Source organism: Lissotriton helveticus, chromosome 2_1 (assembly GCF_964261635.1).
Source record: "Lissotriton helveticus chromosome 2_1, aLisHel1.1, whole genome shotgun sequence".
Lineage (NCBI taxonomy): Eukaryota > Metazoa > Chordata > Amphibia > Caudata > Salamandridae > Lissotriton > Lissotriton helveticus.
This window is the reverse complement of record NC_136059.1, coordinates 94,549,910-94,575,604: the sequence shown is the minus strand read 5'-3', so window position 1 is coordinate 94,575,604 and position 25,695 is coordinate 94,549,910. Positions and strand designations below refer to the sequence as shown.

Here is a 25,695-nt window from a genome sequence, read left to right as displayed (position 1 = left end):
GTGTCCTCGCGCAAAAACTTCAACTTCAATATATAAAATCATGTTTAAAATATAGTAACAAGCTGTCGAATTTGTAAATTAGTCGCTGTCAGCCGGTGGACGGCATCGAAACAATCGCATGAAAAATCCACTCTCTTTACGGCAATCTTTTTATCGGATTTCTCATTACTGTTTTTTGGAGTCGTATATTTTCTTGTAGTCCCTCAAAGGACACTTAGTGCCAGGAGCAATATATACAAAAGAAAAAATAAACGAAGAAACTTTAAGTAGTTTGTTCCGACACCAATGAAATACCCCATAACCAAAATAGGACTGTGGTATTTAAAGAAAAATATTGAAATGTTTTATGACATTTCCAGAAAGTACTTCCGAGAATAAATTCTGGTGTTTGCGGTCTATCTCCCTTAAAACTCATATTTTGAAGAAAGGACTTAAAAGAAGGTATGTAGGCCCAAATACAGCATACATTTCTTAAACGCCCGTTTCTATATCATTTACAATGTGTATGTTGATGCCAGCGCACATTATAGAATAAATCAGCGACGGTCTACAGTTTGAGCAAAAAGGGCCATTGCAGATGATTTATTTTAAAGTGTGTGCTACAACGCATCACGGATTTCTATATTTGTTTTATTTGCTGGTGTTTATTCAGGGACAGTGCAGCGAGTGGCTTCAGTTAACTGAAAAGGTAATATTACAAAATGCAAGTAAGGGTGTGTTTCCGTTTTGCTGCCATCAAGAATGGTATGTGCGTGCATCCATTTTACAATGATTCTGTGTGTTAGTTATTGTCTGTTTGGTCGACTGTAGCACGATGCGCTGTGGACATACCAAACTGTAATATTCCGTTCTAAAGAGAAGACTGCCCGGCAGACAAACGGAAATGGTCGCGTTGAAATTAATCCAACTTTCCATCCAGTCATGCGTGGGCTTTGCAGGTTCTCCGCCGATTCACGATGCGGGCGCCTCGAAGCTGCTGTCAGAAACCTTCCCGCCTTCCAATTCTGATGGCTCGATGGATGGATGGATGGATGGACAGACAGACCACCATCCAGGGATGGATGGAAGAATGGATGGCAGAATGGTTGGATGAATAAATCGGTGAATTAACGGATACATGTGCTGGCTGACTGCACCCACGCGCGCGTGGGTGCAGTCATGTACTTGCAGTGTTACTCTCTGGTTCAGGATAAACAGGAAAATACATGTATGTCTAAACAGAATAGAAACAGATGTGTGTAGGGGTATATAGCACATGCATATATTTTTACTGATAACTGAAAATGATAATACATTATGGGCCAAACCAAGTACTAGATCGAAGATATAAATATAACTATTAATTTCGGGGCGTCTGAGAAAATCTCCCCTCGATATAAATTAAGTAGTTAAAAAACCTTTAAGAGCGCAGGCAGATCCAGAGTTGAGTTTTAATACAGCGATGCGCGGTGTTTGGTTATGTAAGACACAAGGAGAATGTGATGGTAGATAAAGACATTGTGGTTAAAATACATCTGAAGACAAATCCTCCATTTCTGCGTAGGTTACCGAACGAGAGCGAACCGCAGCAGGTGCCTTCCAAACGTGGGCACCTGCCTCTACTTAGGAGGTCCTGAAAGGAAACAAACTGACGGGGAACCGAAAAACATGACACGGCAGACCCACCGGAGACTTCCGGGGGTGGGGGCGGTTATTGGCACGGATCGATAGAGGGATGTATGTATAGTATCCCTCAATCAACCCGTGCCAATAACTCCCCCCTGTGGAAGTCTCCTGCGGGTCGAACCTGGTGCACACAGTGTCACCGAGTGCGTCTTAGTGCACCAAACACCGAGAGACTCTTCTACATATCACGTGGGCAGGCAGCAGAGGCACCGGCACGCGGACAGACAGTAATCTAAACAGAATGGCAGCTGATAGGGATTCTGAGACAGAGCGCTGGAAGCAGACAGGCCGACACACGGACAGGTCAGAGGGTGCACAGTGCTAGCATGTATGCATGATATTAAGGATTTCAGCATCGCATGTGCATTTCTGTGATCTGGGTTTCACGGGAGCCTGCCTCTCGCTTCAGCGTCCCTTGGGGAGGGGGGGGGGTACTCATATCGTGGCCACACAAGGGACATGGCAGGGAGCGATCAGGGGGCTCTACAAGGGACCTGGCGGGTGCCACAAGCCCAGCCCAGCCCCCTCCTCGAAGGAGGCGGGGGCCAGGCGGCGATGATGCTCAGTGACGACCTATTCATGCGCCGCGTCGGATGCTCGCTGTCACCGGGACATGCCCACCACAGCCCTTCCCACTATCACCACCCTGTTATTGTTATGGCGATGACTGGTATCAATAGGAGTTTAATAAAGATTCTGCAGCACACAAAGGGCGGGATGAAAGGGGCAGGCGGCGCCTGCGCACAGAAGGTGGGGGATGCCCGGGGGATTCCTAGGAACACCCCAGCTACGTGGCCCCAGAAGGTCCACACGAGAGTGGGGGGCAGAAGGCGGTTCTTCTAAAGGACAGGAGCACTTACTGTCTGCTAGTGGTACCAGGGTGGGTGCAGTCACACAGAAGAGGCAGCACATCTGGGGGTGCACAGAGGGTGCTCGCTACACAGCTCCTACTACCGTTACTCTGGAGTGTGCTGCAGAAAGGGCCGTTTATTTATAGGACAGACCCCCGCAGAACCCCAGCTGCCCACACACTGCCTGTGAATAGGACGGGGGAGTGGGCATTGGAGATCAGTATATACACTGCCTTCTTTTTCTGCCCTGGAATGAGGCGGCGGGGCCGCAGCCCTGCTAAAATAGCACAGAAATGAGCCGCTCGTCTGCTGCCTGCAAGGAGCCAGCACACAGGACTCCCCCTCGGACCCCAAGGCTGCAGGGGTCACAGGGAAGCCAGAACACATGTGCCCTCTCCAACAGTCCGGCATGACAGGGCTGCGTGGCTCTTAGACAGTCTGTAGGTCTGTGCAGACCTCAGCTTCTGATGCTGACCCACGGGTGCAGGGACAGTGCTGTCAGGACCCCTGCCCCCATACACGCTCGTGCAAGCTGTCAGAGCCGCTGCCCCCACACCCCCCCGTGCGCACAGCTGTTAAGACCCCTGCGTCCACACACGCCCATGAGAGCTGTCAGGACCCCTGCCCACACACACGCCCCCTGCGTCCACACACGCCTGTGCGAGCTGTCAGGACCCCTGCCTCCACACACGCCTGTGCGAGCTGTCAGGACCCCTGCCTCCACACACGCCCGTGAGAGCTGTCAGGACCCCTACGTCCACACACGCCCGTGAGAGCTGTCAGGACCCCTGCCTCCACACACGCCCGTGTGAGCTGTCAGGATTTGAGGGTTCCTAGAGAAGTTTTCTAGAGGAGGGTGTATTTACTCCCGCGGTAGGATGCGGTAGCACACGTGCATCTTACCTCGGACCAGGATCCTGCGGCAGTAGTCGGAATCCCCCCCAGTCGGGCTCTCGTCCATGTCCGGGTGCTGCCCTCCTCCTCCTCCTCCCTCCTTGGAGCTCCCTGGCAGCTCCTTCAGCCCGCGGTGGCCGCGCAAGGCGCACTCCAGTTCAGCCCTGGTGGTGGTGGGGGGCCCCTGCTCCGAGCACAGTCCCTCGCCCCCAGATCCGCACAGCGGACTCCTGTCCTCCTCGGACACCCCATCGCTCATATTCTGATCAAACATTGATAGTGATCCACAGGGAAGCCCCGGTGAGAAGTGCAGTGCCCACCCCCCTCAGGAGGAAACAGTCACCAGAGCTGCCCCACGGTGCGGCATCCCCGCAGACCTCTTCACCACGGCGAGGCAGGAAGCTGCTGGTGGTCCTGCCATGCACACGAAGGCTGTGCCAGGCACAGTGCCCAGTCTGATCACATCTTCTTTCTCTTCGCCTTCCTCTGTTCTCCAAACTTAGGTCGGCCGTCCGCGCCGGCGGCTCCCGACGGTCACAGAGTTCAGCCTCAGGCCGCACGCCTTCCTGCCACCCTGGAAACTTGGGCACCCGCGGCTGGGCGGCGGGCGCAGCTCCTCCCCAGCGCAGGAGCGTCAGGCGCAGCCCAGGAGCACTCCGGCTCGGAGTGCCCGGCACAGATCAATACTGCCTGGAATATCTGAGCCGTGGTGGTGGGGCGGAGGGCTGTAGTAAAAGGGAGGAGGCTGGAGTGTGCGATTAGCACCACCTACCCTCCTTATTTGTAGCGGCCCCTTCCTCCCGTGGAGGGGCAGGAGGGAGGTTACCTCAGGACCTCACTGCCACATGAATTGCTCCTGTGCTGAAAAAACGCGCGAGAGGTGGGAATGGGCATTTTTAAACTGACCACGTAATGTCCCGCTCCCCTGTCTCCTTGATTGGCAAACAAAGCGCCCATTTAAAGGCACGGGCAAGGGTGCAGGTGACACTAAGGGGGCGGGGGTCATGAACGGCAGGAAATGCTTGGGATTTGAAGGTGGTCTTTTCCAAGCTAACCACTGTCTCATTCATCCCCCCACACGCCAACCCCCCCCCCCCCCCCCCCCCAAAAAAATGTCTACTAGAAAAGGACCGAAGCTGTAAATGACATAGGAGAGGGGTGACAATGAGGCTGTGTGTGGCACAGGGCCGGAAGGAGGGGAGAGAGAGAGGGCCGAGGAATGCTCCCGAGGAGTCCTTCAAAATCCGGTTCAGCTTGCTCCCTGGATCCAGAGAATGCCAGGCATTTATTACCGGATGTATTTATGGAGACCTCCGTGAGAGGAACTTTTATATAAATACATATATTGGTCATTCATTGAAAAAGCTATGGTTTTATATTACGTTTTTGCATGTATCCCCCCTCTCCTTCAGGTAGAGTAACCCACACCGATTAGATCTAAAAATCATACAAGGCCCGACTTCACAGTCTGTCTATGGAGTAATGTAAAAGGTACTGACCACTTTACTGTTTACCGAATGGTCTCCAAGGAGGGGAAACAGGCGTGTTTTTCCCACCCGTACTAAAGATAAAAAAGTTACCCACCAATAACCGAAAATGAGATTTAAGTCAGAAAAAAGTATTGTTTAGCGTTATCGAGTTAAGGAAAATGTGTTTTCCAGAAGAACAGTGGTAATTTACAGTGTAGACGCAGGTTTGGGGTGCATGAAAGTGACTCACTTTGGGGGGGGGGGGGGTCTCCTCATGTTTGCGGTCTTCAGCCTGGCACGCGTTGCCAGGAAGAGCTGCATCGACCTAGCCCAGCCCCAGAGAATAACCGAGGGCAGTGTGTGTGCCCGGCAGCTCGGGTGCACCGTTGTGCATCGTGCTGGTGGGTGCACCGCACTCCTCCGGATTGAAGCTAGCCAGGGTAAGTGACTGCTCGCCTCCCGTTCCCTTCTCATGGTGCGCACTCCAGGCCGCCTCCGACAGATCACTGCTTGGGATTCACCAGCGTCTACGTGTCATTTACAACTCAATTGAGGGGAGTCAGCACCGAATATACAGAGGCCACACTCTGGATTTAGTTACAACAATCGCAAAACTGTAGTAGACTTCACTTCATCAGAAATCTTATCGGTGAGTTTGCAAGTTGTTTATTTGTTAAGGAGTTATATAATTCCACGAATGCGCCTCACTCTTCTGACGGTCGCTTGTTTTTTGACGAAGAGTATTTGTTCTTCCAATTCCTATTTTGTTATCGCCCTTGTCGTAAGCAATATTGTAACTACAATCATAAACCTCACTAACTTCTTACTTCCGCCTATTTCCTGACGCTGCAGAAGTGGCCCTGGATTGACTTCCATGAAGTTTGCCGCTGATATTAAACTAATTCGAACCTCCGGCAGCTTCTGTTGTAAACTGTGCGGTGCTCTGAGGCAACATGTTACATCCTTTTCAGTAAGGAACTCTGATAGCTGTACCATCTAGTGTTATATATGTGATAACTTATGCTACGCTGAGCATCAGACTGTATTATCCCATTGCGCGTCATGTCGTTAACCTGGTTACTTGGGTGGGGTGCGTGTGACCTGTAATCGCGTTCAACATACGTCGCAGCCACGTTATGTCGCATGTTATGCGGTGGGGTCGTTCTTTCCAAGCCACAGAAGGGTTGCAGTGGGGTGGAGGGCTCCACAACGCACCGTGCTGTTGTCCTGCATTCGCTGGGCTGTAGTATACTCACTGCCACGCAGTATCCTGCTTTTAAATGTTCCTATTTTAATATTTTTTCTGGAATTTTCATGTCATGTTGATGTCACATTATGTTCTGTGGTGCGCTGCAACTCTTACTGCATTGCATTCTTTTTTATGCCTTGTTCTGACTTTCTGCTTCACGCACTCCACTTGTTACACGCTTTAACCACCAGGTCTGGTATTGTAAGAATAATAATATATTCCCGTCGTGCTCCGCTGTGCACTTTAACCACTTCTACCTATGCCATGCGCCCGTGCCAGGCTCAGTTTTGTTATGGCATGATAGTTTCCCGCCATATTATCTCAGACGCTTTAAACCTTCTGCATGCTCGGCCGTGTTGTAGTTTATCCGTGCACCCTTTTCCAGTTTACCACTTCCCACGTTTGATCTGGTACACATATTTAAGTCATACCCAGTTTTTGTATGATTGAGTAGTTTTGCAACAATACAATAAAGTTATGTCATGTATTTGAGCAAATAAGTATATATATATATATTTATTATGTTATTGCCATTTATCTATGTTAATAAATACTGTTCAGTCTTCATGCATTTGTTTGCTATTTTAATCACACGACGTACGTATAATCTTGTTAACGCACATTTATGACCTATGTATGTCATGTAAAGTCATGCCATACTGCACACATTTCAATCACACGACGCAATTGTGTCATGTTCTGCCTCTTATCACGTAATACGATTGTGTCATGTTATCTTACGACGTATTTCGTGTTGGCATGTCGAGCTTTCAAGGCGGCATACTGCACACTTGTAAAATATGTATGTCGTATGTTATGATTTATGGTTTTCATCACGTGTTTTTTGTATGGTATTGTACCGTATTTCTAGTTCCTAAGTCGTTTCCTGACACTTCCATAATATAATACGCTATTTTTATTCTCCACGCCATACCACGGCCTCCTTTTAATACTATAGGTACGTGGGTCTCGCTTTGCTATGCCAAGCCATGCTGCGCCTGTTATTCCATATTTGAATTGTATAATTTTTTTTGTACCACCGTACATCCTGCCTTGTATGTGTAGGGCGTACCGTCACATTCTATGCCGCGGTGCACTACCATATATTCGTATCCTTATAGCATGCTGCCTTTAATTATATCAGTCATTCTATTTCATGGAACAAAATATATATTTTTATAATTGTACAAGTCATAATGCATTTATGATACATTTCTTTGATTCTGTGTCATGGTGCATATATAATATATTTGTGTCACCCTATGCCAGAGTACAAGTACATATATATTTAGGTCATGCTACGTACATATGATGTATTATGTATGTACCACCACAGAGCATGACCAATCATATCAAGATACATTTGTGTCATTCAATGTTATTGTACATATAATTATATATCTGACATTTGGTGTTATATAGGTTTGTGTTATTCAATATAGGATATGTGTGTTTTCTCATTTGTGATGTGGTTAACTATATTACCCCCTCCCCAGCGAACCCTCCCCAGCCCTTGTTTCACCTCCAGAACACTCTATAATGGCGTTTGCTTCTGTATTACTGTACATGAGGTGTGCTTATGCCATGGTGCAGTTAATGAGCATTCTCCTTTTTATTCACCTGGCATGATTCTGTTGTGTTATTCACACGTGGATGGCGGCGGCACTGTTCTCTCATTTATTTTTGGAGTTCTTCATATTGTATTCTTGTGTCTTAGAGCAGTCCAGTTTATGCTATTTCAGGACCCAGCTTAGATTATGCTTTGTTATAGTCCAGTTTAGGTTGGTTGGTGTCACAGTGCAGTCTAGTGTTTAATATTTGAGTACTTAGTTAAGATGATGCTTTGTTGTAGTGCAATGCAGGTCACAGGGCAGCACAGTTTATACTATACACGGTTCAGATAACGAAGCATAATAGTGCAGTACAGCTATGGCAGCCTCATAGTGCAGTTCAGGTTAGTATGTCTCAGTGCAGTTACATTATACTACTGCATAGTGTGGTTTGGTTTTTGTTGGCTCATGCTGTCCACTGTAATTGTTGCTTCAGGTGCAATAAGTTTAATTTGAAGTTACTACTTAAAGATCATCTTATTCAGGAGAAAACAAGTACAGCCATACCAATGTGGAGCAGTACACCGTTTGAGAAGTATATTTAAACATAAGCACGGATGTTGTGGCAGTACGTCCAAATGTGATCATACCCCCTCTACAAATGTAGGTAGGACATGGCCTAGAGTTTTTGTTGCTGAAAGCATATGCCTACCTTCCCCGGATTAGCAGGAGCACATACACTCATGCACGCACTTCAAACACAAGCAAATGATCAAGTAATTTACTTAACATATACATTATACTCTTAACTAGGGGCTTTAGTAAAATTATATTTTGCAAGGTACTTGCAGGATGCATAGCTCTTTACAACGAAATACTTTGTGGCCACCGTATTAGCCACATGATTTATAATGCCAACTTCACACTGATGCCAAGCATACATAAGACATATCTGGCATGGTATATGGGAACTGCAATCATGTTAGGTTTTTATCAGTACTCTAAAGAAGCACTACATGAAACCACAACTATAATAAACAGTCATAGAAATAAATGAGGAAGAGCATTTAGATGCAGAAAAATTACAGGCTCATATCTCTTATACATTTAGACGATTAATTAGCTCACAGCATTTGAAGAGTAAACATTTTAAATCTATCAGCAAGTTAACGTTGGTTTGCATGTTTAAAACCCACTTTTCACTGGCAATGAATACATCGTATTTTAAATGTAATAGATTTTTGTGTCTTAAGAGTGAGGGATGGCCAACATTCACAATCTTATACGTGTCTGAATAGATGCATTTTACATGCTGTTTGGGTACAAACACATTGGCAATAAAACATGCAAGCTGGGAAGAAATGGTTTTCTTGGATGAAATTATTTCCCTGTACCCCAGCCCCATTTATATAATGCCAGCTCAGACAGACGGTGTGCGATGTTATATGGCCGGCTCTGAACGTAGTGATGTTTGATTGCAGCGACTTCCAACTCTCATACTTCTTTGGAGCTGACCATATCTAGCTGCTGGTGTATACTAACAGCATACTCTTGTTCTTGCAGGTCACACCCAAAAGGTGCCGTGGGAGGCACCAATGAGGAGTCCTGCCCAGCAGTAGGTATTTGTAAGAAACGGCCCCCAATCCGTGATAAAGGAGGATATTTCCTTTCTGAAACCACACTCCAGAGACGGGAAGTTATACTATAAACCTCACTGTGGCAGACACAGGGCATTACTGAAAAAGTTAAAGGCTACTGACAGGAGTTGTCACCTCATAACCCCAACTCACTGACAGAAACCTTAACATAAACCCTGCTCTCAGAGACAGGAGTATTTCCGCGAATAAGTAAGTAATACGTCTATTGTATAGTTAATTAAAACCATAACAATTTAAAGAAAATCAACATGATACACTGAATATTCAAAGAACTTAATTAACAATAACATTAACAAAATTCCATTATTTGGGTAGTCTGCGCAGTATACCTTATTTAAAGTGCATAGTGCATAGGTCTAACCAAGTCTAAAATAAAAAATGTCCTTCATAAGGTAAATGATAATTACATAACCACTAAAAGTTCATCGTCAATGTAAAAAGATGTTCACAGTACGAGGTAGGCAATGAATACACTGAGCTGTTTTATAAATGGCCTGAACCAAATTGAATTGACACCGAATGCCTTTCAGTATACACCAATAAAACAATACGATAGAAGGACAAAGTGGTTATTGCTCACTAGAACTATAAAACCCAGTGCCTCCTTTATACCCTATTATGCTTTATGCTAACTGGGACTATCACTCCTGTTACCTCCAGCCTGTCCTCCTGGTGCCTCACTCTCCGATGGGGAGATACACAATGCATGGATACCCAACAAAACGTTCAACATAATCTTCGTTGAGGGCACACTTAAAAGTGTAAAGGCATTCTTTCTAAGAGGGTTTTAACCCGATAAATGAGCACCCTCTATCCGGAGCACACCATTCTCCAAATCAGATTTAACTAATACCCCAACTGTTTCCACGTATAGAAATATTTTTTCAAAACGCCACTGGCAGTCACCTTTAGCCTCACCCCACACAGAAGGACTCCACATAAACCTCACTGTTACTGACTGAATGCTTCACCGTAAACTACACTTTCTAAATAGGAGGTCACACTGCAAACCTCCATGCCACTGTCAGGCCTCATCCTAAAAATAACTGCCACAGACAGAAGGCATTGGTACCACCTTCCCTCCTGCAGACTGAATGCCTCAGAATAATCCCCACTCTGAGAAAGAGAGGGGCTTACCCTAAACCTTGTTAGCACAAACTGGTGTCGTCACTCTAAACATTATTATCATTGACAGGAGGAATGGCCATAAAACCCATGCACATTGTAAGGAGGACTTGCCCTAAATTTCAGTTGCCGCAGACAGGAGGCCTCGACGTAAGGCTCGCTGTTTCAGGCTAGAAGTTGTGTTGTAAACTCCATCCTCCCAAGAAGAGGCCTCACCATAAACCTACCTGCCACAGACAGGAGGTCTCACTCTTAACTGTAACAACCCAGACAGGTGGATGGTCCAAAATATTATTCTCGCAGACGGTGGGTCTAACCCTAATCCTCAATAGTACTGATTAAATCCCAGTGCTACAGACAAGATACCTTACCTACTACACCTCTACAGAAAGGATAACAACGCCTAAACCTCAACCCAGCAGACAGAAGGCTTCATCCCAAACATTACTACTCCAGAGTTGTGACCTCACCAAAAATATGCTTGCCACAAAGCCCAGTCTTAATTCCAAACCTTACTGCCACAGACAGGATTCACCCTAAAACTCACTTCCATCAATAGAACCCACTGCTTTACTCCAAATCCTTCCATCACAGATAGAATACCCCAAACAAAATCCCACTTTCACAGACAGGAGACCTCACCCTCAATCTTACGTTAAATCTTACTCTCACAGATAAAATGCATCACCCTGAAGGGAGAGATTGCCTTAACATGTTCTGCCTGAGACAGAATGCATTGCCCTTATTTTCACTCCTGCAGACTGAATGCCTCACCCCAGGCTTCAATGTCAGAGAGAAAGTCTCACCATCAACCTCAGTGCCACAGTGAAAAAGCATTACCCTAAGTTTCACACCTACAGACAGGACTCATTCTCAAATTCATTGCTGGAGACAGAAGATCTGCCCTAAACCACATCTCAGCAAACAGCAAGTCTCACCCGAAACTCACTTTAGCAGACAGGAAAGCACCCCCTAAACCTCACTCCAACAGACATTGCTCTAAGTCTTGCTTACACAACATAGAGGCGTCACTGTAAAACTGATTTCCACATAAAAGAGACCTTATACTGTATTTCACTTTTGAAGACAGGATAATACCTAATTATCAGTCCAGGAGACAGAAGTATTCACCCTAGCTCAGGCCAACCGTGCTAAAAGTAGACCTGAGTTTAAATCTCACTATGAAAATAAGTAAGCCTCACCAAAAGCCTGAGGTTGAAGTGGGTGAAATCTATTGGGAACAACATTCTCAAGCTTTTTTTTTTCATTTCGCCAAAACAGTTATACAAAATTGTTAATACAACAACAGTTTCTGCATGATTAATGGTGACCTTGAGTTGCCCCAGGGTGAAAGGGAAGGAGGGGTCTCCTTTACTTTAAAGGTAGAGGTAGGAGAGGTAAAGAAATAAGCCTCCCCTCCAAGATTTCTGCTACCTGATATAAATGTAAATGCACATAATTGGTTAATCGGTAAATGTGAAGACTGTTAGGTAGCCACTGTATGCTTTAATTGATAGCATCATGTGAAGTTTCTTGGTGACAAGGAGCTATTAATTTTGACATGATAGGAACTTTAAGGGTGTTATCAGTTATGGAATGCATCTTTTTAATGAAAACCTATAAAAATGTTTTGCACTGGTACAATTTAATTGCTATTACTAAAGTATAACTTTTGAGAGCACCGTAGATCCTTAAACGCTAAATATGTTTGCACGTTGTATGCCAGCCTATCTTATACTATATGCAGCCAATTTATCCCGTGTGTTATACATGTTTTAATCTGTGATAGCCTGTCTTTTACCATGTGTAATAACTACAGAATTACATTTTCACAGGCTGGGACATCATTGCACTATAAATATACATGTCGCTTTTCTACAGTGCACCAACTAGGATTCATATGAGGTTACATTTTCTCTTCTTTTGTGAATACTATAAAAATGTATACTAAAAAATTCCTTAAACCATTTTTGAGGTTTAGGAATCTCCGGCTCTGTATGCAAGCATAGCATTTTCAAATGACATTACCAGATGAAACATGTGGGCATGTGAGTTTATTTCTTAAAGCTGCAGTTCGCTCTCAGAGGTCGATGTTCTTAGATTCGTTTTAGTAGATTGATGAATTAATGCCTGATTCTGTTTTATTTGGGCTTTCTTTATTCGAGCCTGTTTTTATTTAGACTGTCAGTTGTTACTAAGCTACATCTAAAGTTTGTATGTATTTTATTACTGCATTTTAAATAATTTGCATATATTCTTAGCTATTTTGCACGTTTTGCAGCTGAATAAATAGAATTCGGATTCTAGACACATAGATATCTGAAGTTACTGCATTAACCAACTGAGTTTTCATACCAGATAAATGCATTCCCCGCCGATTAGTTCAATTTGCTTTTACTTTTCATTTATGACCCCATCTCTGCACACACGGACAACAGCCCAGTTGTACTCAGATCAAAGTCCCATACATTTTTTAATGCATTTTTTAATGCATTTCGGCCACTGCCTAAACGCACGCTTCCAGCGACAGGAGACCTCTCCTCTCCCTGCCACATGCAGAAGGCCATCCCTTAAAAAAACTCCACATACAGCAGACATCCACAAGACTACGACAAACAGAGGCCTTGATATTAAACTACACTCCCACAAACAGGAACCTTCATCCTAACCAACCCTGCCACAGAGATGTGGTCGCAGCCTGAACCTCACTAGCACAGGCGGGAGCCCACGCCAAAAAAAACTCCTACACCCAGTAAACATCATCTAAACACTGGCGTACATAATTATTCACTTTAACCCACGCTGTGACTGACTGGAGACATCATCCCCAAAACTCATCTCACTATATCTTGCTTCCATAGGAGGTGACGTTTAAAATCTCACTTCCATAGGTAATTCCTGGCCGGACTGTGAGTTCTAAAACAACAGCACAGTCCTCTGTAAACAAAGCCGCTACCCAAACCCTAATCTTAACCCCATTAAACGCAAGGCCTGCTCCGGATTTGGGACTGAGGAAGGGGGCCCCTCCCCATCATTAGCAGGACACACAGGTCACAGCAGCTAAGGGGAAATCCAATTTGTTGAACACGCTCCGTGTGTTTCCTAATAACCGAGGACCATCTTTCAAAAAGTGCACTCACTGTGGAAATTCATTGCAGAAGTCATAAATGGCAAATAAGAACAGCAGCAGTGTAAGAAAATTAAATGAACCAGACAAAAATCGTCATATCAAGTCCGAATAAAATACTTATTTGCAGCGACCTTGATTCTAAAGAATAGCGGCGTCTTTTCTTGAATTTGCATGCACTTCCCCTAATGATTGGCACCGTTCAACTGGCATCATAAAATATTGTTTATTTAAAGTTAGCGAATAATTCATCTCACACTGGCCCGGTTTTTTTTATTTCAAAAAGCGAAGTTTTCCCTTGTTTCATAATGCGGTCTAACACAAAGGACAACCCGTCGCCACGTTCATGCGAGGGGCGTATTACTGGCTTTTCTAGCAGCACACCCACTCGGGTATGTGCGCGCTATACAAGCTTACACTGCCAGCCAGACAATGATTAGCTGACTGAATGAATGGATGGCTGTGAGTGAATTCATACGTGATAGTGGGTGACTAGGGGAGTACATTTGTGGGTGGGTGATTGAGAATGTAACTGGGCGGGTGAATGACTTTATTAATTAGTATTAGTGAGTGGTCGGGCGAGCGTTATAGGAAGTTGGCCAGTGACACAGTAAGTGACTTGGTAGGCGTGTAAATTAGTGAGTCTGATCATTTCTAAACATGACTCAATTTGAGTTTTCCTCAATATGACCCAAATTTCTTGGGGCCCGACAATGGGGTCAACAGATTCTATTGCTGAGCTCTGAACCATCAGAGAATAGCAAATTCCAGGGTAGGTCAGAGGTCATTCAATCTCCAGGCGGAAACACAGCTGCTATATTCTCGAATGTGGAACCAGGCAAAGAGGCAGTCAGCAACGCACAGCACCAGACGTTAGTGTTGGGAGTGCGTGTATGTTACTGACGGAAGGCTGTAAGATGTAATGAGGAGGCCAGGTGTAGTCGAAGGCAAAGGCGGGGATTCGTTGAACGGCGAGTTATCATTCAAGAACGTAACCATCACACATTATTTGAGGATAAAGGTAGGACAAATTATTAAATACAAAAAAATAACTTACAGAAGTAAATAATCAAAGGTAATACTGTCATCACAATAATAATTTCAAAATAAAACCTCAGCTATAAACATACCTATCAGCCAGGCTAAAAATCAAAACATTCACCTCCATTTTGTGAGCTGCAGTTTTCCTGTGCTCCAGATTGCAGTGAACCAAAGACCAGGAGGTGGTAAGGAGGCAGACTAGTGCTGTCTCTTTCCTAAAATCCAATATTTTATCACTTTTTTATTTTTTAAACTGTCTTTGCTTGTGGTTGTTACAGTTTAAAAATTGTAGTTTTATACTGCCAGAGTTGCATAATTTCTTACCTGTTTTGTGTTTAAACTTGGGTTTTTACTTGCCTGTGACTGTTTTCAATTAACCTGTTGAATTGTGGGATTTGCAGTCCAAAATCGGTAGCTTTTTCCCTCTGATTCTCCGTAACTATCTGTTTTTCCCTACTAATTTCTCCCTTGCTCTGTGTTCAGACTGTATGTTAAGCAATCCACCCCAGCTCCAACTAGCAACAGGGATATTCTACATCAGAGACTGAACAGAATGTGCTCTGCGACAGCAGTAATTTGTTGTGAGCTGTTTAAGCTGTGTTTTATAGGGATCGTGCACTCATATTTTGGCTAGGAGAGTGACTAAAGTTGTATACAAACAGTATTATTAGAGGAAAACGTTTGTTAGGCCCTTACCTACAGAAGTCCAAGGTGTGGATTGAGCCTGTCTGTCCCCTAGGAGATTCTGAGCAGAGGAGCAGCTTCCAACTCCCTGTCCAGCAAACCTTGCCTGAGGTCGGTTGGACCTTATATAGTCTGCTATTGGATGGTACATGTGTGCACTGATTGGTGGTTGTATCTGGTGTTTCTATTGGATATGGGTTAGTGTTTTCATTGGTTGGGTATTCGAGGGTTCTAATTGGATTCCTGAGTCAGTGATTCAATGAATGTAGGGTTGGGACTAGGGCTAGGGTTAGGCTTTCTATTGGAAGTAGGGATTATGGTTTCCTGTGTGATTGAGTGCTTGCACTTGGGCTATGATTGGCTGTAATATCTTGGTCTCCTATTAGTTATAGACACTAGGGCTAGTGTTGTGATTGGATAGGGTTAGGCTAGGGTTCCCATTGGCTCAAGGGGTCACCTGACTACTAGGGCTATAAAAGGCCAAGGCGTGGGGCATCTCAGCCCGGGCGGAGATGCAAAGGGTGGAGAAGCTAAGGGTGAGTGCCTGTTTGAGCCTGTTCAAGACTGGTCGGGACCAGGCCCAGGCCCAGAAATGCTGCCCATTTCCTCATACACTAATACCCACCCTACATCATCCACAGAGTAACACACTCACACCAAATGTACTCCACATATTTACTACAAACCAACCCTATGCACAGATCAATGTACCAGCCCACACTACAAAACCACACAAACCATGCCTATATACCCTTCTATCCCAACTACAACACATTTCCACCATCACCTACAAACTGTACACAACTCTATTCCATACCACTAACCAATCCACTCATCACTAACACAACCAACATCCATACCATACTTAACTACAACCCATACAGACACACACTCCCCACTCTAATTGCTCCTAACAGGCCCCTTTTTATCATTAACAAACCTATATTCAGCCTTCCATAATTTGTCCAACCAACACCCTCCTCTTCTTTCTATTGCAATAACACAACACAACACTTACACTCCACAGCACCACACATTTTATCTTTTGCAACAAACAAGTCTAAGACAGTCTTAACTCTACTTCATCCCCTCCTACACACAGCATACACTCTACTAACAAACACATCACCACCCTCTTTAGCTTACAACTTCCACTCGCGAACAATACTATACTAACAAATCCATCTCTTAAAACAAATACATCAGCACCTCTTTTCACGACTCCTCAAAAACAAAACATATCACGCACACCAGCACAACAAAATCTCTCAAGCGCAACACCTCACAATACTTAGTCACAAAATACAATTATACACCCACCTTTCAAACTACACAAATGAACAAACTACTATGCCAAGCTTTCGTTCTTGTACCACACCAAACACACATACAGCAACTCTCTTGTAACCACCTCTCATTCATTGGACAATTAAGAACCTTACTACATGCCCACATGCTGTACCACCACCCCTAACTCATACACCTTCTGCCCTAAACACATGCAAACAATATAAGCAACGTGCCACACATCGCAACTTTGCTTCTCCATGTCTACTGCACTACAAGGTTACACCACAAAAACAACACAGCACACCAACTCACTCCATCTCCACCACCTACGCACACAGACTCATCAGAATGCCTTCTTAGCCTGCTGGACCACGACCACATTACAGAACTGCTAAACGAATGCTATTCTAATACAGCTAATACCAGCACTAAAAATACACCTGCTACAAACACACAATATAAATCACTCCCCTACAAAACAAAGTCTCACGGTCACCAAAGTACAATCTCTAAACTGTCTACTAATAAATGCTTGATCGCTCTCTAAAAACAAACATCGCATCTACAACCTTCTCACTGATGTAAAACCAGACATACTATTCATAAATGAATCATGGTTGGGAGACGATATGGCTCCAGTCCTGCATGAAGCCATTCCTCTAGGCTATCAAACGATCACCCAAAATCGTGTAGGCAAAAAAGGAGGCGGCGTAGCTGTTGTGTTCAGGCAAACATTACATATCACTAAAGTTGACGACATCTCCATAAAGAATTGTGAGGCTCTTCTCACCAGATGCAATTTGTTGTAGACAAACGAGGATCCAACTTCAGGGTATCTTTAGGTAGTATTTATTATGATGGTAAGTTCAAGAGTAAAGGTGCAGAGAGCCCCACTAGGAGCAGCCTTCCTTCTGCTCAGCCCATACACCAACTGCCGATCTCACCCATTCAACATTCCACAGCATCATCACTCATCCAACATTCCACACTCCACTCACACTGGCTGAGCAGCAAGTAGAACACATCTCCCTTCTTTACGGTGAACAAGAACACAATGTAATGGTCCAAGTAAAAGTATAAATTGGTAAAATATACATGCATGGAAATAACATGAAGAACCATTGCAAATACCTGGATGTAGGAAGGTGGCTACCTGACTATGGTTACCCCAGATTTTTTGCCTGTGTTTAGCTGGGTTTTTGACTTAGTTGACCTGGTTCCCTGCTAATCAGGGCCCCAGGCCATCTGCTCTCTCTGTAAAATGGATTCCATGTACCCTAGGTACATACCAATTGGAAATGGACTCCTTGTCAGCCCCTGTAGAATGCACTATAGGTGCACAGGGCACAGGAGCCACTAAGGCCTACCAGGGGCTGCAGCATATCTTTTGCCACCCCTGGCTGGTTCTTAAATTGACACAACTGGCTGATCACTCAGCTGGGGTAAGGTGGTGTACACACCCCTTGCTTAGATATAGTATACCTATGTCTAAACCTATATCTGGACACATGTAAACCTGTGAGCCACTCCTATAGACAGGCCTCACCAATCCTGGAGGCTGGGTGCATGGTTTTTATGTGAGATGGAGCTCTAGCATGAGCTGAGCCTGTCTGCAGCCGTCGGGAACAAATCCCTAAGCTGTTTCAGGATAATGCCATACCATATACTATTAAGTGCCTTATAATCCTCGCGGTTATTTAGCAACTCTGGTTTGGCTTTATCAAAACATGTCGTGTAAGGTGTCATACGCTTTGGAATACCATCCCCTCGCCAGTTCTGGCGACGGGGATGGCATTCCACCCCTCTAGAGGGGTAAGACATGTTACTTTGCTTTAATGCGGTTGATTTCTCCAAAGGCCTTAAGATCCACAAAATGGATGCCTCTGCCACAGACAAATGTCTGGACCCCTGGAGCTGACCGAAACCCAGTCAAGGGGGTCCTGGACAAAGGGTTTCCTGTCACAGGAGGGTGTCACCGCCCTCCAGACAGGAGATAGTGTATTGTAGCAGGGAGGTTTGAAAGAAACCAGACACTGCCTGGGGCGCACAAGGCTGCCCCTTGCATAATCCGGCCAAACCGGTTCTGGGGCACTCCAGCCCTCGTGCCAGGGCGGCCTGGATCAAAGGAAGGGGGTGTATCCACCCACTTCCTGGGTCCCACCCATAGGAGGGGACCTAGCAGGTAATCACGCCCACCAGATTCGAATAAGAGTGGGAGCAGTGCCAATGCACATCAGATTTCCTGGAAGAAACATTTGAAACGATATTCTGGACCCTTCGCCCTCCATCTCAACGTGGAAGCCCGAAGAATCTCCCTTGTGGTCAAGGAGTGACCACCCTGCAGCAGCAGGCACCATCCAGCCCTCGACGTCTACTTGGTTGCAGTTCCCGCCGGAACTCGAGCGACTGAGATCGACGAGATCAAGCCTGCCCAGCTTCTAACAGCCCGATCCACAGTCCCTGCAAAGCTGAGACCCGTGGAGGCGACCGGAAGCGTGGGGCACGCCATCTTGAAGTGACCACGAGACGCTGACCGTGCAGCCCACGAGTGACCCTCGAAGCTGTACACCGGGGTTTGAGAAGCCCCCACCCTGAGCTACTCCTGAGCCGAAGTTCAGCCCTCCACACTCGACGAGTGCCGCGTGGGGCCCTTTGGCACAATTTGGCTCAACGCGTTGGCCCGGTCACTTGCCAGCTGGCTTGTGGTCCCTGTGCCGACGAACTACAAAAGAAGACTCGTGATTCTGGTTGCTCCAGATCCACACCAGCTCCCCTGAAAGGGAGCTCCGACTCTGACCTTCCTGGTCCGAGTGAGACGCCATCTTCCAATCCCGCGTGGATTGCTCTTACCAAGGCTTGTTTGCTCCAAACCGGAAGCCGACTGCACCGACGGTGAGAGCCTGCGTGGGACAGATCGTGACCTGCTCCTGGACGTCGCAGATGCCCCAGAGCCCACGTGACAGCGAAGAGAAGCGCCTCGACGACCACCTGATTGCGCCCGACATTGCCTGGTTCCGTCCTGGTTCCACCCTGGTCACTGCTGAGTGACCCAGACTCTGTCCCCTCTGCTTTCAGGTACTCTACAACTTGAGTCCACCCTTGGACTCCACCGGACACTTCGTCTTCACCCTGCCTGCAGCCCTTTCAGCTTCAAGCACCAAGAGCCTGCGTGTCAAAACCCGACGCCACTTCGACCCTGTGCACCCACTTCCTGTGGGTGAGGTAACTTTGCTCCGCCGGTGTTCCCACACTGGTGCACACCTCTAGGGTCTGTGTGTTAAGTTTTGTTCCTCTAGGTTCAGCGGAAGTGTCCTTAAACTTTAACTATTTGACTTTTACGCACCATTGGTTAACATTGGTGCATGCGTGCGCTTTCCGCACATCTCCCGAATCCCGAGGGCCATTCCCGACTTCAGCATTGCTTGTCCTGACTGCTCCCAGCGATTCCCTAGGCCCTAGGCCTAACCACTGTTCGAGTGGCCTCTCTTATACCACTTGTTTAGTATATGGTTTGAGTGGCCCCCTGCCCTCATCCATAATTGTGCAACTTTGTATGTTTAAACAGTGCTTTTGATTTAACGCTTGTGCCCCTTTATTCATAAAGAATACTGGGGATTGTTTTTAGTAATAAACACATATATTTTTATAATATATACTTGTGTGGTGTCCTTTCATTTGGTATTACAGGATTGTATGTGGTAAAACAGCTCGCTTAACACGACCTCTTAAGTTAAGCCTTTAGGCTGCTTAGTCCATGCTACCACTAGGATAGCTTGTCTAATAAGGTTGACTTACAACCAGACACCATAAGGGGATTGTTTGGTCAGGTAGTAGGTGGTTCCAGAATTGGAAACATCCCCTACCAGGCCAACTTCTCACATTGGTGAGCAGCGGTGCGGATTTGAGCTTGCTGTTGTTTTACCATTGCAATCTTTATATCAAATTGAAAGATCACATCAAGTACCTCTAGGTACATATAAAATCAAAAGCTTAGCATATTAAGTTCTACTGAACTTAGTAGTTGTAGGTTGAAGGGAGTAGCACACCCCTGACTACAGCTCACTAGCAAGGTCCAGTAGGAAAACACTTAGTGTAGGTAAGTGCACCACTTACACCTCACTAGTAACCATGTCCGACACAGGAAAGGCCTCAGGGTCTAGTCCTGTGACAGTTGACCCTACCCAGGCAACTTCTGGATATGACAAACTAACCCGCAGAGACTTGATTGTCTTGTGCAAAGCAAGAGGGTTAAAAAGGGGCAGAAGCCCCACCTGCCTAATCCTGATAGGACTCCTAGAACAGGATGACTTAGAGAGGGCAAAAGCAGCTTCCCTAGATACAGGAACTGAAGGGAACCCCCCTGCAGTTGATCCCCCTGAAGAGGAGGATGATGATGACTTGGATGAGGACTCAGAAGTTGAGGACTTAGAAGTACAGGATCAGGGTAGCCAGGTTCCAGTTGGTAGGCTTAGCCAGGCCAACTTGGACCTACTGGGGAATGGAGAGGGCCAGCACCTCCCCAGAACCCAACATATGATTCCCCCAGGCAACAGAAGAGTGAGATCTCCCTCAGGAGACTCTCATCTTTCTAGTGCCTCCAGGGAATCACAGAGAGGCATGAATGCTTCTCAAAAGTTAGAGCATAGGGCCAGAATGAGGGCTGTCAAACTCCAGATAGAGAGGGAGGAGGTAGCCTTGGCTCAAGCTAAACTTGCCTTGGCAAGAGAGCAGAAATTGTGTGGCTTAGATGCCACTGGTGGCAGCAATATTCCTAAAGAGAAACCCAGGTCCTATGACAGTAGAAACCTGACAAAGATTGTGCCCCCCTTCAAAGAAGGGGATGACATCCACAAATGGATGACTGCTCTTGAGAGAGCCTGCATGGTACAGCAGGTTCCTGAGGAACAGTGGGCAGCAATCTTATGGTACTCCTTTTCAGAGAAAGGGAGGGACAAGCTCCTCACTGTCAGACATGAGGATGCAAACAAATACAAAGTCCTGAAGAGTGTTCTGATAGATGGGTTTGGCTTAACCACTGAACAGTACAGGTTGAAGTTCAGAGATACCCAGAAGACACAGACTCAGGACTGGACTGATTTTGTAGATTGTGCTACTAAGGCTCTGGAGGGTTGGCTACATGGCAGCAAAGTACATGACTTTACAGGATTGTATAATTTGATTATGAGGGAGCAGATCCTAAGTAATTGTCAGAACCAGCTCTTACACCAGCACCTGGTAGACTCTGATCTGACCTCTCCCCAAGAATTGGGAAAGAAGGCAGACAAATGGGTCAGAACCAGGATTAGGCCTAAGAATCAGGACAGTAACCAGAAGAAGGAGTCTACCAAGCCTCAAGATAAGGGTGGGGATAAAAATAAAGAAAAGACTTCCCCAGGACCCCAAAACTCCAAGGATGGGGGTGGGTCCCAAGACACTTCTTCAACTGAGAAAAAGCCCTATTGTTATCCCTGTAAACAGGTGGGGCATTACAAAACAGACAGCTGTTGTCCCAAGAATAACAATAAAGAAAATATACCTCCAAAGCCAGCTTCAACACCTCCTGTTACTGTCAGCAGTAATCCCCCAGGAAGTGGAAGCACACCCAGGAATCTGGGTGGGTTTACTTTTGGAAATCAGGTGGACCCTGGCCTATCCAGGTCCCCATCACCCAATGATCTCGTTTATGAGGCTGGCATGGGGTTTGCCAACTTCTCTGCTTGCCCAAATACTTTGAGCAAGTATAGACAAGAACCCATCATCAATGGTTTAAGAGTTGAAGCTTTTAGAGACACAGGGGCTAGCATCACCATGGTGGCTGATGGCATAGTCCCCTCTAAGCAACTTTTACCTGGTGCCACATACCAGGTAATAAACATTGATGGCATCCAAACAAATCATCCCATGGCAGTAGTAAGTCTCAGCTGGGGAGGTGTCACTGGCCCAAAGAGAGTGGCAGTGTCCCCAAACTTGCCTGTAGACTGTCTACTGGGTAATGATTTAGAAATCTCAGCCTGGGCTGGGGTTGAACAGGAAATCCATTCTAGAATGGTAAATTCCAATGGAAAGGTTAGTGGGGCTGTAATGGCTACAGCCCCAATTCAAGATGTCCTTCCTGAAAAGGTTGGTAGGGCGGAGATACTCCCTGCCCCATCTTTAGCAAAAGCTCTTCCTGAACAGAATAGCAAAGCTGCTATGATAACAGCAGAAACCCAAACTGAGTCTCCTCCTGAAAAGGTTGGTGGGGCTGTGATGGCCACAGCCCAAACTCAAACTGACACGTGTGTTGTGAAACCTGAAATGATGGATAACTCCACACAAACTGAGAGCATGGAGGAGGAAGAGAAATCTCCCCCTCACCAGACTTTAGGACAGGATCAGCCTCCTCAGGGAACTGATCTTACCCCTGATGAAGGAACTGCCCCAGAGGTGGTTGGGCCTAGCCTGACAGAACCTCTGATGTCAGTGGACCCTTCTCAGGTGGGACCCAGTCTGGAGCAGGTAACCTGCCCCTCTCTACCTTGCCTTAGCCAGCCCAGGGCTGCAGAGGACAAGAAGGACAGTGAGACCCAGAGGGCCCCCTGTCAAATAAAGCACCCCCATCAAAAGATTAGGTGCACCAAAACTAGTAGCCCTAGTAAGGTGAAAACTTTAAAAACTCCTGAGGGAGCCCCCTTAAAAGTAGTTAGGGACCTCCCACAGATGGATTCTGTTGGGCACAGCCAAACCTGGGACCCAAGGGGCCCAAACCTGAACTGTCCCTCCAGCAAGCCAAACAGAGGGACCCAGCCTCCAGCTTTAGGTAGCCAGAGGCTGACCCTGAGAGCACAGTGCAACTCAGTTAAAGAAAGAAAGGCACACCTGGTGGAAGATAATTGGAGGAAGCCAAGCCCTAACTTAGTAGGGCCTAACTTCAATACTCCATATCCAAACCAGCCTTTAACTTTGCGTAAACACACCCAAGGTAGTGATTCCCTATGGTGGAGACCCTCTAATACCCAAGGGGTGAGGGACTGCTTAGTGGACCATGAGACAGGGGGTACCCATGCTAGTGCAGGTACTTCCTTATATGGCCACTCAGGCAATATAGGCTTACCTGGCCAAGGATAGCCTTATCTCCTTTCGTTTGGGGGGGGGTTATGTAGGAAGGTGGCTACCTGACTATGGTTACCCCAGATTTTTTGCCTGTGTTTAGCTGGGTTTTTGACTTAGTTGACCTGGTTCCCTGCTAATCAGGGCCCCAGGCCATCTGCTCTCTCTGTAAAATGGATTCCATGTACCCTAGGTACATACCAATTGGAAATGGACTCCTTGTCAGCCCCTGTAGAATGCACTATAGGTGCACAGGGCACAGGAGCCACTAAGGCCTACCAGGGGCTGCAGCATATCTTTTGCCACCCCTGGCTGGTTCTTAAATTGACACAACTGGCTGATCACTCAGCTGGGGTAAGGTGGTGTACACACCCCTTGCTTAGATATAGTATACCTATGTCTAAACCTATATCTGGACACATGTAAACCTGTGAGCCACTCCTATAGACAGGCCTCACCAATCCTGGAGGCTGGGTGCATGGTTTTTATGTGAGATGGAGCTCTAGCATGAGCTGAGCCTGTCTGCAGCCGTCGGGAACAAATCCCTAAGCTGTTTCAGGATAATGCCATACCATATACTATTAAGTGCCTTATAATCCTCGCGGTTATTTAGCAACTCTGGTTTGGCTTTATCAAAACATGTCGTGTAAGGTGTCATACACTTTGGAATACCATCCCCTCGCCAGTTCTGGCGACGGGGATGGCATTCCACCCCTCTAGAGGGGTAAGACATGTTACTTTGCTTTAATGCGGTTGATTTCTCCAAAGGCCTTAAGATCCACAAAATGGATGCCTCTGCCACAGACAAATGTCTGGACCCCTGGAGCTGACCGAAACCCAGTCAAGGGGGTCCTGGACAAAGGGTTTCCTGTCACAGGAGGGTGTCACCGCCCTCCAGACAGGAGATAGTGTATTGTAGCAGGGAGGTTTGAAAGAAACCAGACACTGCCTGGGGCGCACAAGGCTGCCCCTTGCATAATCCGGCCAAACCGGTTCTGGGGCACTCCAGCCCTCGTGCCAGGGCGGCCTGGATCAAAGGAAGGGGGTGTATCCACCCACTTCCTGGGTCCCACCCATAGGAGGGGACCTAGCAGGTAATCACGCCCACCAGATTCGAATAAGAGTGGGAGCAGTGCCAATGCACATCAGATTTCCTGGAAGAAACATTTGAAACGATATTCTGGACCCTTCGCCCTCCATCTCAACGTGGAAGCCCGAAGAATCTCCCTTGTGGTCAAGGAGTGACCACCCTGCAGCAGCAGGCACCATCCAGCCCTCGACGTCTACTTGGTTGCAGTTCCCGCCGGAACTCGAGCGACTGAGATCGACGAGATCAAGCCTGCCCAGCTTCTAACAGCCCGATCCACAGTCCCTGCAAAGCTGAGACCCGTGGAGGCGACCGGAAGCGTGGGGCACGCCATCTTGAAGTGACCACGAGACGCTGACCGTGCAGCCCACGAGTGACCCTCGAAGCTGTACACCGGGGTTTGAGAAGCCCCCACCCTGAGCTACTCCTGAGCCGAAGTTCAGCCCTCCACACTCGACGAGTGCCGCGTGGGGCCCTTTGGCACAATTTGGCTCAACGCGTTGGCCCGGTCACTTGCCAGCTGGCTTGTGGTCCCTGTGCCGACGAACTACAAAAGAAGACTCGTGATTCTGGTTGCTCCAGATCCACACCAGCTCCCCTGAAAGGGAGCTCCGACTCTGACCTTCCTGGTCCGAGTGAGACGCCATCTTCCAATCCCGCGTGGATTGCTCTTACCAAGGCTTGTTTGCTCCAAACCGGAAGCCGACTGCACCGACGGTGAGAGCCTGCGTGGGACAGATCGTGACCTGCTCCTGGACGTCGCAGATGCCCCAGAGCCCACGTGACAGCGAAGAGAAGCGCCTCGACGACCACCTGATTGCGCCCGACATTGCCTGGTTCCGTCCTGGTTCCACCCTGGTCACTGCTGAGTGACCCAGACTCTGTCCCCTCTGCTTTCAGGTACTCTACAACTTGA

At 46.7% G+C, this 25,695-nt stretch overlaps 2 protein-coding genes across 2 annotated transcripts in view; both read right to left on the bottom strand.

The window, feature by feature from the left end:
* The window catches only part of VAX2 (ventral anterior homeobox 2), a 425,549-nt gene extending 421,865 nt beyond the window's left edge, over positions 1–3,684 (bottom strand). Inside the window, exon 1 of the mRNA XM_078674537.1 lies at positions 3,420–3,684. Within this exon, the coding sequence (XP_078530663.1) occupies positions 3,420–3,684 (265 nt within the window). The remainder of the gene's footprint in view (positions 1–3,419) is intronic.
* Positions 1–25,695, bottom strand: part of ATP6V1B1 (ATPase H+ transporting V1 subunit B1) — a 989,440-nt gene that overhangs the window by 802,717 nt on the left and 161,028 nt on the right. The window lies entirely within an intron of this gene.